This window comes from Lotus japonicus, chromosome 4, assembly GCF_012489685.1.
Source record: "Lotus japonicus ecotype B-129 chromosome 4, LjGifu_v1.2".
Classification (NCBI taxonomy): domain Eukaryota; kingdom Viridiplantae; phylum Streptophyta; class Magnoliopsida; order Fabales; family Fabaceae; genus Lotus; species Lotus japonicus.
In genome coordinates this window covers 3,776,400-3,790,487 of record NC_080044.1, presented here as the reverse complement: position 1 = coordinate 3,790,487, position 14,088 = coordinate 3,776,400, and the positions used below count along the sequence as shown (strand labels likewise).

The window sequence follows — 14,088 nt, the reverse complement described above, 5'->3', positions numbered from 1 at the left end:
CAAAGGCCAATCGGCCTATACTGTGATAAAAGGTTAGGTCTATCAATTTTAGGAATGTGAACAATAAGAGTGTCGTTTACCTCTTTTATTTTCCTTGGATTTTGAACACACTCCTGGATGAAGCTAACCACTGAAGACTCAATGATGTGCCACTGAGATTGAAAGAAGAGTGGATTTAAGCCATCCGGGCCCGGCGCCTTTAACGCTCCCATACTAAAGGCTGCGGTTTTGATTTCTTCAGGACTCAAGGGCTTTGAAATATCACCAAGCACTTCCACGGATAGCCTAGGAAACGCACCCCGACCTTGATAGGGAACGGTATCGCCAGAGCTAGTGTAGAGCTTCTGGAAGAACTCCACGGCCATGGATTGGAGAATGGCTGGTTCCGTCACTGTAGTTCCTTCATCATTTGTCAGAGCTTCAATTTTATTTCTTTTCCAACGAACCATGGTGGCTGTATGGAAGAAACGGGTGTTTTTATCCCCGTGATTTAGCCAATTCACCCTCGATTTCTGCCTCCACAATAACTCTTCCTGGATCAACACTCTTTGGTACTCAGTCCACAATCGGGCCTGAAGCTTCTCAAGATACGGGTTATGATGCATTCTCAACTGATTGTTGATACCTTCGAGTCTCTTTATAAGACGACGCTTATTTCTCCCAATCTCCCCAAAAATATTATTATTCCAAGCAGTAGCTTCTTCTCTAAAATCCTCGGACGCAGGGGCCCAAGTACCATGATTTTTCCACGAGTTCTCCACTAAGCGAGGAAGGTCTGGATGGGTTAACCAAGCGGCCATGAAGCGGAAAGGGCGGAGATAGGACGTATTTTGGTGAGCACTAAACTGAAGAAGCAGTGGTTTATGATCGGACTTGAGTCGAGGAAAATGAAAAATAGACGCCTCAGGGTAAGCCAAGAACCACCGCTCATTCCCCAAAGCCCAATCAATCCTCTCCTTAACTCCACGAGCCTCCCAAGTGAAGGGATGACCCTTGAAACCAAGGTCATTCAGATAGCAATCCTCTATACATTCCCTGAACTTCCTCATAGCAAGCGTGTTAGGTGGTCCACCCCCTACCTTGTCCGAAGCATTAAGGTAGCGTTGAAGTCCCCCATGACAACCCAGGGATCTCTTATCTGATGAGCAATGCGGCGAAGCTCATGCCACAGGAAATTACGAATGGAAAAGTTAGGGCTACCATACACAAAAGACGCCATGAAGCTAGGGAGACCATCTCTAGGGGTAATGCGCACATGCACCAACTGTCTATGAGAAGAAATAACCTCAATGGACATCAGATTCTTAGCCCAGAAAATCCATATGCCACCTGAAAAGCCTTCAGCTTCAACCACAAAGGAATCATCAAAACCTACAGTTTTCATGATCAAGGGGAGCTTAGTGGTACTAATTCGAGGCTCAAAAAGAGCAATACAAGAGACTTTATGTCTGTCAACCATATCCTTTAGGAGAAGGGGGACTCCTTTTGCCGCGGCACCCCTAATATTCCAGCTAAATATGTTGTACATCATTAACAAACAATGGGATATGGGGAAGAAGGAGCTACTAAGAGCTCCGGTGATTGCGAGGAGACAAGCTCCTTTCACGTTCTCTTGTGGGAGCATAGCTCTTGCTTGGTGAGGACGACGTAGAGAAATTTACTCTATCTGGGACTCGGTGAGTATTGGAGCTGCCGGCTGAATGTTTTGGGTCACGAGCTCTATTCTTCACTTTTTTCATGGAGGAGGTGGGGCCCCCTGTGCCATGATGGAGAGGCAGCGTTGAATGGGGAGAGCTGGCCTCTGCCCTAGCATGTGAATATTGAGGCTCTGATTTGGAGTCAGGTCCAACACTAAGATTTGTGCCATGATTAGGAATAATTACTCCAGAGTCCGTGCCGCCAATGCCATGATTGGGACTAATTGCCCCAGAATTCGTGTCGGTGGGGTCCGCTATTATGATCTCGTCATTAGCGGTCTTGGTGGGACCGGAATTCATGCTAATAGGAACGGTTATGGAAACCGAATCATGATTGGCCTTGGGATCCACATTGTCAACGAGGATTATGCTTTTTGCTGGAATCTCATGATGAGGTGCTGATTTTTTGGTAGGCCCCACCGTGTGTGAATTACCAACTGATGATGCAGAGGGAATATTCCCTTGAATGCTTGCGGAATTCGAGGAGTTACCAGGAATAGGTAAGGGAATTCCTTGAGTTTCGTCAATTTTCATATTGGACAAGATGGAAAACCTAGTTCCACCGACATTCCTGTTAGGAGCTTGAACGGCAGCACCCTTACCGGCTGGCCGCCTAGCGGCTGTGCGAGATGATTTTTTAGCTATCATCCATGGTCCAAAGTCCTCCCCATGACCCACCGGTGATGGCAGTGGCGATTTGTGCAACTCAGTCCCCTGTGGAGGGTTTCCAGTGACCTTTAAAGGACAAGCTTCCTTCTTATGCCCAAATGTTCCACATTCAAAGCAGATCAAGTTCAAACCCTCATACTCAATCTTGAACTCTTCATCCTCAAATACAAACTTGGAGACAAGAGTCTTCCTGAGATCAATCTCCACACATATTCTTGCAAAACGTGCTCGCTCGGTTGTTGCCCCTGGTTGACCTTTCCCAGCCATGGTCTTCCAGGTGTGGTCATCGACCTTGACAAACTTTCCCACGTTACGACCAATCTCATGTAGAACCTCCTGATCATAGCATTCGACCGGGAAACCTGGAACTCTGAACCAAACCGCCACCCTATTCAGTTCACCTTTGGACGGGATGAACATTGGTCTCCATTGTTGAATCACTAAATAGTGACCCATAATCACCCACGGACCTCCAGTGAAGACGTGAGCGTAGTCAACCCTGTTGGCGAAACGAACCACAAAGAAATCAAAGTCAAGGTCAATCACCTCCATCTCCCCAGACGGTTGCCACAGTTTATTCAACCGATCCTTCAACAAGCCCAGGCCGATCCTCTTACCTAGTAATTTGACAATGATAGAATTTTGCCAGGGCTTACGTAACTCCTTCCGCTTATCCTTCGAGAGTTTGATCACCGGACAAAGCTGGTTATTTTGGCCTGCATGCGGGGTATTAGCCTCCCCTATTCAGTTCACCTTTGGACGGGATGAACATTGGTCTCCATTGTTGAATCACTAAATAGTGACCCATAATCACCCACGGACCTCCAGTGAAGACGTGAGCGTAGTCAACCCTGTTGGCGAAACGAACCACAAAGAAATCAAAGTCAAGGTCAATCACCTCCATCTCCCCAGACGGTTGCCACAGTTTATTCAACCGATCCTTCAACAAGCCCAGGCCGATCCTCTTACCTAGTAATTTGACAATGATAGAATTTTGCCAGGGCTTACGTAACTCCTTCCGCTTATCCTTCGAGAGTTTGATCACCGGACAAAGCTGGTTATTTTGGCCTGCATGCGGGGTATTAGCCTCCCCTTCAGACCTGCTTTCTTCCGTTTCAGAAAGGAACCCTTCCATGGGAAGATCTTCCTCGTCAGTCTCCTCCCCACCATTGATCCCCAGGCAAACATCTTTGTACGACACCACTTTCCTGGGTACCATCTCCTCTTTCCCCGTAGCCTGGCGGCTAGGTTGTGAGCCTCCTCCTTTGTTACCTTCCGGCGGGATGCCGGAGTCATCCATACGGCGCTGCACTTTGTTTCTAACCCTTGCAGAGCCTCAAGAATAACACTTTCAGTATTCTCAATCCTAGTTTTGCATAACTCATTAACTATCATAACTTTTAGTTATCTCTCAGGGGAGCTGAAAATAGATTGTAATGATGTTTTTTTCGAGTTATGATATATACACACCTCTCGATCACTTCTTTTCCACTTTCACTTAGCTTCAATCTATTTCTTTTTTCTCTATCAATCAAATCATTTATTACATCTTTACTTAATTTCTCTCTCTTTTCTTTATATTTCTCTCTTCCTCCACCTCTCCACACCTCAAATATGAGTGTGAGATATAATTATTCGTTTTTTCCCAAATTAAACAACATTGAGCAGCCCACTAAATCATTTCTAGTACAGTCTAGTTTGGCCAAAAACCATCATCAAATTAAAATGGACACTTTCAAGGTGGAATGCCAGTTAACGTTCATGATCTATTATTTTTTACTTATTAAAAGATAACAGTTTTATATGTTATTTACCATATCTGTTCCTTTTATTTTAAAATTAAGGGAAAATTTGTTTCAAAAAAAATTAAGAGAAAAGTGTACGTGTGCAAACAGTGTACTACACTATCAACCATTCTTATGATTTGTGAACCTTAAAATATAGTTAACCGTGAGTAAGATAACAGTGATGGAGTGATAGCACTTTCTGAAATTCGAACGTAGACCCCCTCCTATAAATACCCATTTGCTTAGCTACAATTTTCACACCTTCATCTTCTCTCTCTATTTCCTTTTCCCCCAAAAGGCCAAAACACCCTTGCAGCTAGCACCATGGTGAACATGAATGGTGTGTGCCATTTAATGCAAGGGCTGAAACCAGCGCTGCTAATGTTGTTTGTGCAGGTTGCTTATGCGGCAGTTAATATCGTCTACAAGCTCGCCATAAACGATGGAATGAGCATGACGGTCGCCACTGCCTACCGCCTCACTTTTGCATCCGCCTTCACTGTCCCTCTTGCTCTTTTCTTTGATAGGTTGATTGCTTAATTTGCACCTATAAGCACCTTTACTTTCTTTTACACTTACTATTACTACTCTAAAAATGATTTGTAAACACATCAACACAATGTCATGCATGCAAACACCCTTGGTTTATGACGGTCAGAAACCACCACATATTACATAATATTTGTTTTGTGGCGGTTTTTGACCGCCACACTTTATGATGTTTGGGTATTTAAATGTGTTGACGAGTCATTACTTTTACTACTCACTAATGCGACTTTGGTTTAGGATATTTTACAATTCATCAATTTTTACACGGTTGTCCAAATGAAAAAAAAGTTTATTTTTGACATGGCAAACAATCATTAGATGCACATAAAAAAAAGTTTTAGACTACAAAAGTGTCACGGACATATAATTGTTATACCGCTTATTGGTGGTTTTTTACCACCATTAGTGGCGGTTTTTGAACGGCAATTAAATGGCCGCCAAGAATTGTATGCACACTATCACTTTTTACTCTAACAGTAATCCAAATTCTAATAGCTATAGGATGTAAACATATGAGGAGGAGTGTGAAGCGCTATCCTATCCTATTGTACCATATAAAATATGCAAAATGCATGCATAGTCATAAATCAAATTCATGCATATAAGAATTGTTTAAATTAATAATTTAAAATTATGTGTCATGTCTTCGAAGCATTATTGTGTCCCGTGCTGTAGTTGGCTAACATCAATCGTCACATATCATTAGCATGTTTGAATATATTTTCAATTCTATAAAATCCAAATCGCCTTTTTATCATAAAAGTTATTTTTAATACTTGTTTATTTTCATTTCTTTTCAAAACGTGAAAGTCTTGGTTTCCAATCACTATCATTAACAACTTTTCGAAACATCAATTCGTGAAAGTCTTGGTAATTGAGAGGGATTGTCACCCTTTTAAGTGATTTATGTATCACAGCTCTCCAATAATACATCATTTTTTTCGAAACATATTAAACAACCAAACAAAACATTGGACACATAATTTTTTGAAAATAATATTTCAAAAGGAATTAGAGCGTTTGAACATGAGACTAGCGCATTTGACTAACGAGGCCAAAATGGTTTCCGTTTTTTTTCTATGGATGCAGGAAGAAGAGGCCAAAAATTACTTGGAGGGTGCTTGTTTTGGCATTTCTGTGTGGAATGTTTGGGTATGTATTTCTTTGCTACTTAAAATTATCCACCTTTTCCGCCATAACTATTTTCAGCCACCTTATACTATCAATGTTATAAGGTAATAAATTTATGTAATGATTCATTTCAGGGGTAGTTTATTTCTAAATCTTTACGCCGTTGGTTTGGCTTTGACATCAGCAACTTTTATGTTGGCTGTGGTCAACCTTATTCCTGGTATTACCTTCATCATGGCTACATCTTTTGGGTACGTACTCAGCTCACCTTACACACTATATTTTAGAGTAAGAGGTCAAATTGGTTTTTAAAAGTGCTGGAGGATTGCAAGTTCTTCAGTTCTTCTTTAGAAGAAGGAAATACCTAATGTCGTTATTGATTGTGTAAAATCTTGATCAAGTTAGTCCTTATTCAATATCTATGGTTAGGTAAAATGTCGGTCAAAATAGTATCTTACTTAATGAGGGACCGCAAGGAGCATTAGCCCTATCACTCCTATATTTTATCTATATGTTTGGATCAAGTAAAGGAGTTTATTTCACATTTACTGCATTGAAATACGTATTTTTATGTTAAAGTTATTTTGTACCACGTATATGAAATGAAAAGTAAACACCTAACTTTTTTACCTAAGCCCACCATTGCTATCTAGAAAGTTATAGAGGTGCAAAATTTTATCAATATTTTCCTTTATCTTTTGCTTTGTTTGTCATATACTAAGAAAAATTTGAAGGTTTTTTCTTTCAATTTTTTTTGGAAGGTTAAATATATAGATATAAAAGGTTAAAAGCTTGGAAACAAAGCTCTCCTAAACGAGAAAAACAGGACAAGAAGAACAGAAGAAAACAACAAAATAAGCAATAAATAAAAAACAGAAAAACATAACAGTAACAATAACTACAAGAAACTGGAAACAGAGCCACTAAAGCTAGAAACAGGGCACAGTCAACAGCATCCAACCAAGGAGAGAAAAGGCAGAAGCAGGACCCATAGCAAGAAACGAAGTGGCACCACATAAAAGCAACCAGCAGGGCAAGGGAAAAGCGAGAGTAGGCATAAGATCAAGCCAGATTCCCATAAAGGCTCAGCTCTATCACAGCCCAATTTCACAAGATAGTTCGCCATCTTTTAACATATATACATAATGTTACATTTTTTAACATGTAAAAACATGTTCTGAGTTAATCAGTTTTTTTTTACAATCCATCATAAGATTTCCCTAAAATTTAGTAAGCATTATTTAAAAAATAGATCTAATACATGAACTACGAAATAATAATGCATGACACTTTTTAACACTAATTTTTGTTACAGGTTTTAACCGTCCCAAAATGAACAATTTTTTTAAATTAAACATATTTCAACTTTGTGGTAGTAAAAAAGCTGTCACAAAGTGTCGATGTTGTTGTCCGCAATGGTGCAATGGACGGACCTTTTCAATTAAATAAATGATTGGAATAGGTGTATTAGAGATTGTGAGCCACCTTTTTAATGGGTATAGTTGGATAAGCTGTGATACTTGTGAGTTGTGACACATCCTTCAACATAATAACGAGCAACTGGAGTGAACCTATTTGAAGCAAGGTGACATTGGTAGTGGAGTTACATACTTAATAGGCAGTTTGGTATAAGTATTCAATTCAACAAAATCCTTGAGTTTGCGAGGAGGCAGAGTGGAAGTTGCATAGTGGCCTTGAGGATTGATGAATCGGATACCATAAAGAGCGAATCCTATCCCATAAGAGATTAGAAAAAAAGTACAGTTTAAATTATATATATTGATGAATGTTTTACAGCTGGTGTGTGTGTTTTGGTAAGCCAAATTGAATTCAAGAAGTACTATCTTCAAACCCAAAAAACATGTACAGAGAGCAAAAGAAAAAAGAAAGAATGTACATGGGAAAGGTGAGCTCGGCCTCACAATACAGCAGCAGACAGAAAACACCTTTAACACAGGGGAACTAATCCTAATCTAATCGTAATGTAAGAGTAATGTTTTAAGTTTAAGTTAAATATCCAAAATTAAAGTACAAGTACAATGTATAGCAACTAACTAATATAAAAGATGAGATAGCTAGAGATGAAAGAATAATAGGACGTTATAGCACTCCTATATATATGAAAATATTCAATGATAGTGGTTCACCCTCTCAATTTATATTATTTTAATTATAATAGAAGTTACATATCCTAGTGCCTATTTATTGATATACTTTTGATTTTCTGTAGATTGGAAAAATTAAATTTGGGAGCAGCAGAAGGGAAGGCCAAGGTGATGGGAACTATTGTTGGAATTAGCGGGGCAATGGTGCTAACCTTTCTCAAAGGGTTCGAAATTAATATTTTGTCTTCTAAAATTGACCTTATGCATCCACATCATGACCAAAGTGGGCATATGATGCGGCCTCATGTAGATTTTAGTAATAAACTATTAGGTGTTCCTTGCGCCATAGCAAGTTGCTGCTCTTTTTCTTTGTGGTTAATCACTCAGGTTAGCTTATTCCTTATGAACCTAACTCAATGCATTTTGTATGCCATTGCCAATTTTTTTCTAGTCATTCAATATTTCGATATATTTAAACCGATACAGGCTAAGATGAACCAAGAATACCCGAGTCATCACTCAAGCTCAGCGTTGATGTCAACCATGGGAGCAATACAATCCATTGTTATTGCTCTTTGTTTTGATAGGGATTGGAGCCAATGGAAGCTGGGTTTTAATATCAGGCTTCTAACAGTGGCTTATTCGGTATGCTCGATTTTTTACACAATTGGAGATTTTGATATCTGAGTTCATTCTAAAGTTAATTTTTTTTGGATAAGCATTCTAAAGTTAATTAATTGAGTAAATTTTCATGCAGGGAATTGTGGGCTCTGGTATGGTGGTTGTTGTTATTGCGTGGTGCATAAAGATGAGAGGCCCTCTATTTGCGTCTATTTTCAATCCAGTGCAACTATTACTTGTCGCCATCGCTGCTTATTTATTGTTGGATGAGAAGTTGTATTTAGGAAGGTATATACTCTAAATCTTACTTGACATACATACATATTCATTGTTTTTATATTTCAGGGTTCCTATTACATAGATGTAATTTGATTTAGTCTGGTTGTTTTATGTAGTGTGCTTGGAGCAGTGTTGATTGTCATTGGCCTATATGCGGTGCTTTGGGGTAAGAGCAAAGAAATGAAAAAGAAGACTCAATTAGTGCCAATACAAAACACCACAAAGGCCGAAGTTATTGAGGTTGCTATTATGTCCCCTCCGATAATTAAATTGTGATATGTCTCCTTCCCAAGTTATTGAGTTCAATGTTGATTTGTGATATGTCAATTTGTTTAATGTTGATTGATTGAAGATAAATAACCATGCAAAGAAATTATGTAAATTAATAATATATTTCGACTCAATAACTATTTCAAAAGGTATTAAATATTTAAAAATAATAATTACTATATATATATTAGCTTAATTCAAAATTTAATATGCGAGCTCAAAGTACATGTCACAATAGGATAAAAGTACGTAGTATGGAGAGAGAAAGGTTTGTGTTAAGTTATTTTATACGATTCAAAATTAATGAGTTATGACATCCGGTTTATGAGTTTGCACATTTCTTGATCTCAGCATTTCTCATACAAATATTTGTTTGTATCGATTTTCTAAGCTCTTACACAGATCATCAATAACGCAATCAGCACCTACTAATGTGTTGTCATCTGCATGGAAAACTACTTGTAATAAAATTCAGTCACGAGAAAACTTAAAGAGATAAAATATCAACCCAGCAGGCCCAAATAGTATACAAACTGCAATATGCGTTATTGGATTCAAAATTTGAGATTGGAAGTCAGAAATTTGTGGATTTTGGGCACAGTGTTTATGGGGGATGAGGATGAGGAGATGATTGAAAAATTTATTAAAACAGAAAAAAATATATCGTTTGGGGTGGTCAGCAATGACAAACAATTAACGGAGGGGGTTAAACGGGGGTGGACCATGAAGATTGTCAGTTATAATATTATTGGGGTGACCAATAGGGTCAAGTGGAGGGCTATCAAGGATTTGTGGTGGCGGAACAACTGGAGATACTCCTAATTCAAGGGACGATACTGCAAGTAGTGGACTCAAAGTTGTGTGGCTTGCTTTGGCGTGATGGGGACTTTGGGTGGAAAGCGACACCCGCTATTGATAGGGCGGGTGGACTAATCTGTATCTAGCGCAAGGGACTGTTCATTCTACATGATTGCATTATGGGGAATGGTTTTATGGGGCTTGTAGGGATTTGGGGGGAATAGTCGGCGGCCTGTGCAATTGTTAATGTTTATTCTCCTTGTGTTCTTGAGGAGAAGCATCAAATATGGGCGAAGCTAATGGCATGGCATTAGTGGTTTGTAACATCCCGACCTACTAGCTTAGGAATAATTAAATAATAGTTAGAAATAATTTTACATATATTCAGAATTTATTTATAATATTTTTATGACTTAAGCCCTTATTTTTGAGTTAGCAACTTCTTTAGGGACTAAAGTTTGAAACAAGGAAGAACTTCAGGACTTTTATTTGAAAAGTTCTAGAGTTCAGGGTCTGAAACGTGAATGCAGCACCTAATCCTACTGTTCAACCTCACATCACCATACTTCTCTTCATCATATTTCTGAACATGGTGGTATGCTTGCATGAAATTTTAATGGCCAAACTCATACTACAAGATCAAACACTCTATTTTTATGATATGAGTTCTATTGTGGGATAAAGCTTGACATATAAGCTTGGGCCCTCTATATAAAGAGGTGTTGGGTGGATAAATTTCCACACAATTCAGAAGCTTCCTCTCCTACTCTACTCAATCTGTTCCTCTCCCCCTCTCACACACTCTTTTCCTTCCATCTCTCAAACTTCTCAAACCTGCAACTGCCCCTCTCTCTCTTCTCTTTGATACCCACTTAACGAGATCACCTCCACTGGGTTCGTGAGGAGGAGACGAAGCCAGTACTGCCCTCCGCTCGCTCCACCGCCGCACCGGCCGCCGCACACCGCCCTCTTCTTCGGCCAGCTTCGCCGGAGTTCGTCTTGGAATTCGGTAAAAAGACCTTCTCCTGACTCTATTCGATGCTCTGAGTCCGAATATGATGTTTATTTTGCGAAATTCAAAGCCTTTCCTAATGAACAGAGAGCTTTTATAAAATTCGAATTTTGCTCTCATGCATGTCCTTACCTTCATGATCAATTTATTCTAAATCATTCTTTGCATTACTGGACATGTATTGATCATGAAATAGGTTCTAGATTATGGTTTTATGCAGCTTGTGGGTACAGACCTGGAAAAGAGGGTGTGGTGAACAGGTTCATCACCTCCCTTGCTCTTTTTCACCTCAAGAGAAGGAGAAGCACGAACCAGGGGCTTTAAGCCTCTGGTAGCTTCATATTACAGCCCTAAATGCTTTTAAAATCTTCTGTTGTTGGTTGATTGTGAAAAGAACTGAGTTAGTGAGACTAAGTAAATTTGAAAGTGCTTAAAATTGGTTAAAATAGCTTATTTTTGCTGAATAAGGTTATGTGCAGGTTTGGACAGCTTGGGTCCCGTTTATGAAACCTTGATATGGACTGAGAATCAATGACCATGGAGGTTGATTGATCTATTATGTTCAGACCTTAATGATTGGACCTTAAATGACTTATAAAGGACTTAAAATAGCTTAATTTGGCATTTTAAACCATGTGATAAATTAGGACAGATTTGGGATGAATTTGTGAGCCGGTAATGAGGCTATAAATCATTGGACATAGGGACTGAGTACTGATTATGTTAAAGCCTTGATAACTAACCTTTGAGGACACCTTAAAGGACTTAGTGTGAACTTGGATTGGAACTTAAAGCTTGATTGTTGATTAAATTTTGTAAATTGTGTATGTTGCAGGTCAAGAACAACTTCTCTCAATTCCTCTTGGTAAGGGGAGTTTACAGGCTACGAGGATATGATGATTATATGATTCTCTGGCAGGAGGATCGCGTTTAATTATATTTAATTAGTTGTTAATTATCATTGCTATTCGATATGGTTGTAACTTTAATACAGGTGTTGTGTGTGAATGTTGGATACTTGTATGGTTGATTGATGCATTAGACAGGTGCAGGTTATGGCTCAAGAAAAGAAATACAGGGAAATAGGTCTTGGAGGCATTTATGTGGCAGGAACCATGGAATGGTTATTCAGTGATCAACAGATCTATCTTTAGCTTTCAAACAAGGATTTTGCATTTAGGAGAAATTGATTAGAAAATAATTAGGTGATAATGGCTTAGAGTAATAATAAAACCGTTTATGCATGAAACTATATTTTTTGTTGTTGATCACTGAATAACAGGTATTCCAGGTGATGGTTCGATTACGAATTCAGAATGCCTCCAGGATAACTACTCAAATATGAGTAACCGAACCTTGTGTGGTTCCAGGCAGGATAAGGGGGAGATGGTTGAACGATGATTGAATAATTTTCATGCATCATAACATGAGCAGGTAGGATAAGGAGTAGGAACGAGCGGCAACTTCCACCTGAGACCCCGGATGTGCACCCGGTGTGGATGCCCGAGATACCTGAGGTGGCACGTAAGACCATGAGTGGCAGTGCAATTTGAAAACGCTAAAAGGGTATTCAGACTCGGTAAAGAGTGGGCCGGTGGCGCCATATTCCCGAGTGACGTTCCGAAGAGAGAGGCTTTGAGAAGCCAATGGGCCCAGCAATCATATGTGATATGTGTTTGTTGATACGGTGGCATGCATAGCATAAACTCATATTTGCTTATGTAATTTGTCTGTGATTGTGTGTGGTTGCAGGATGATGATTGATTGCTAACCGAATATAATTATTTGCCTTACTTCTGACTGATATATTATATATGATTTATATCTAAGTCGTTCTGTAGCTCACCCTTACGCTTTATTTTTCTAGATAACACAGAGATAGCTGAGGGAGATGGACCTTCCAGTTGAGATGATACTAGCGGACTTTTCCTCGCCGGAGGGATGGTATATTGACCCTCACACCGGTATCTGTACATATGTAGGGATGTCGACGTTCTGGTATCGCCATCCCAATAGCCATGTACCTGGTTACCCAGTTTCTTTTCCTCGGATGTTCAGTTTCATCATGCCCCCACACTTCCTAGCTCATGAGCTCTTGGAGGAGCCTCCGCTACCACCTATGCCGAACTTCGCCGCTCCTTTGGCATGTGTACCACCACCACCGGAGCCTCAGCCTGACATGCCCGTGGAGAATGGGCATGTGAAGGAGGTACCCGGTACGGACGCGAGAGGAGGAGAGAGGGACGCCCCCGTAGGTGGGATGTGGGGCCTAGCGACTAGAGGAGGAGCTAGTGATGGTGTCTGTTGAAATCCTGTGTTCTGTCTTTTGTTGTTCTCTGATGAAGATGTACTCTTATGTCCGCTGAGCTATTTTTGTGGTACCCTTGTATGATGAGCTCAGTTTAGTAGGACTCTGATGACAGTCGTGCGGTTTGGCTTAGTGATGTATGTTTTGGGTGGCGGCAGACTTTGCGATATAGTCGCTGCGATGATGTGTACTTGTTGTGATGTATATATTTGTGTAGGAGTATGTTATCCCAAACCTAAGTATTACCACTTACGCTTTATTGTTCCGCTACGCTTATTATTTCAGATTTTGGAAGTCAACGCTTAGGAGACAGTCACACGCTTGGTGTCGAGTATCAGAGTAACACCCAAGAGGATAATCGAAGTAGGAAGAAAACAGAATAAAAAAAAAGTACACCGCGAGAGAGTGACGACGTATTAACATTACAACGTGGGGACTCTCTCTCCAGCAGAGTGCTTGGAGTTGCGCCCCCACAGGTTTGGTATCAGAGCTTCAAGTTCCTCAACTGTGGAACTCAGGAACTCTATGGAAGACTAACTTTATTTGTATGCTTTGATGATTGATGTGTTTGACTACCTGTTGTGTATACTTGATTATTTGCTATGAACTTATTTGTGTATGATTGTTTACTAATTTAGTTGCATTTCAGGAAAATGGATAACGACATGGCGGAAGCTTTACGCCAACTGACTAATTTCTTAGCTAATCAGGCTGCCAGAGCCGAACAACAGAATCAACCAGCAGAGGATGATGTATACAAAGGAATTGACAAATTCCTTAAGCGAAATCCACCTCTATTTGATGGAGGTTATGACCCTGAAGGCGCCAACCGCTGGCTCCGTAAAATTGAACAGATCTATGA

General features: G+C 39.9%; 1 protein-coding gene across 3 annotated transcripts; it reads left to right on the top strand.

The window, feature by feature from the left end:
• The first annotated feature begins 4,400 nt into the window (after positions 1-4,400).
• Positions 4,401-13,485, top strand: LOC130714213 (WAT1-related protein At1g25270-like). 3 transcript variants are annotated; one of them, XM_057564103.1, is made up of 9 exons: positions 4,401-4,680; positions 5,792-5,854; positions 5,968-6,084; positions 8,064-8,325; positions 8,425-8,583; positions 8,696-8,847; positions 8,955-9,078; positions 11,754-11,783; positions 12,786-13,485. In XM_057564103.1, the coding sequence occupies exons 1-9, from the start codon at positions 4,478-4,480 to the stop codon at positions 12,798-12,800; spliced, it is 1,125 nt and encodes a 374-aa protein (XP_057420086.1). In that variant the 5' UTR covers positions 4,401-4,477; the 3' UTR covers positions 12,801-13,485. The 3 variants fall into 3 exon arrangements, with proteins under 3 accessions (XP_057420086.1, XP_057420084.1, XP_057420087.1); XM_057564101.1 differs by lacking the exon at positions 12,786-13,485 and having other exon boundaries at positions 11,754-12,779; XM_057564104.1 differs by lacking the exon at positions 11,754-11,783 and having other exon boundaries at positions 4,402-4,680.
• The last annotated feature ends 603 nt before the right edge of the window (positions 13,486-14,088 follow it).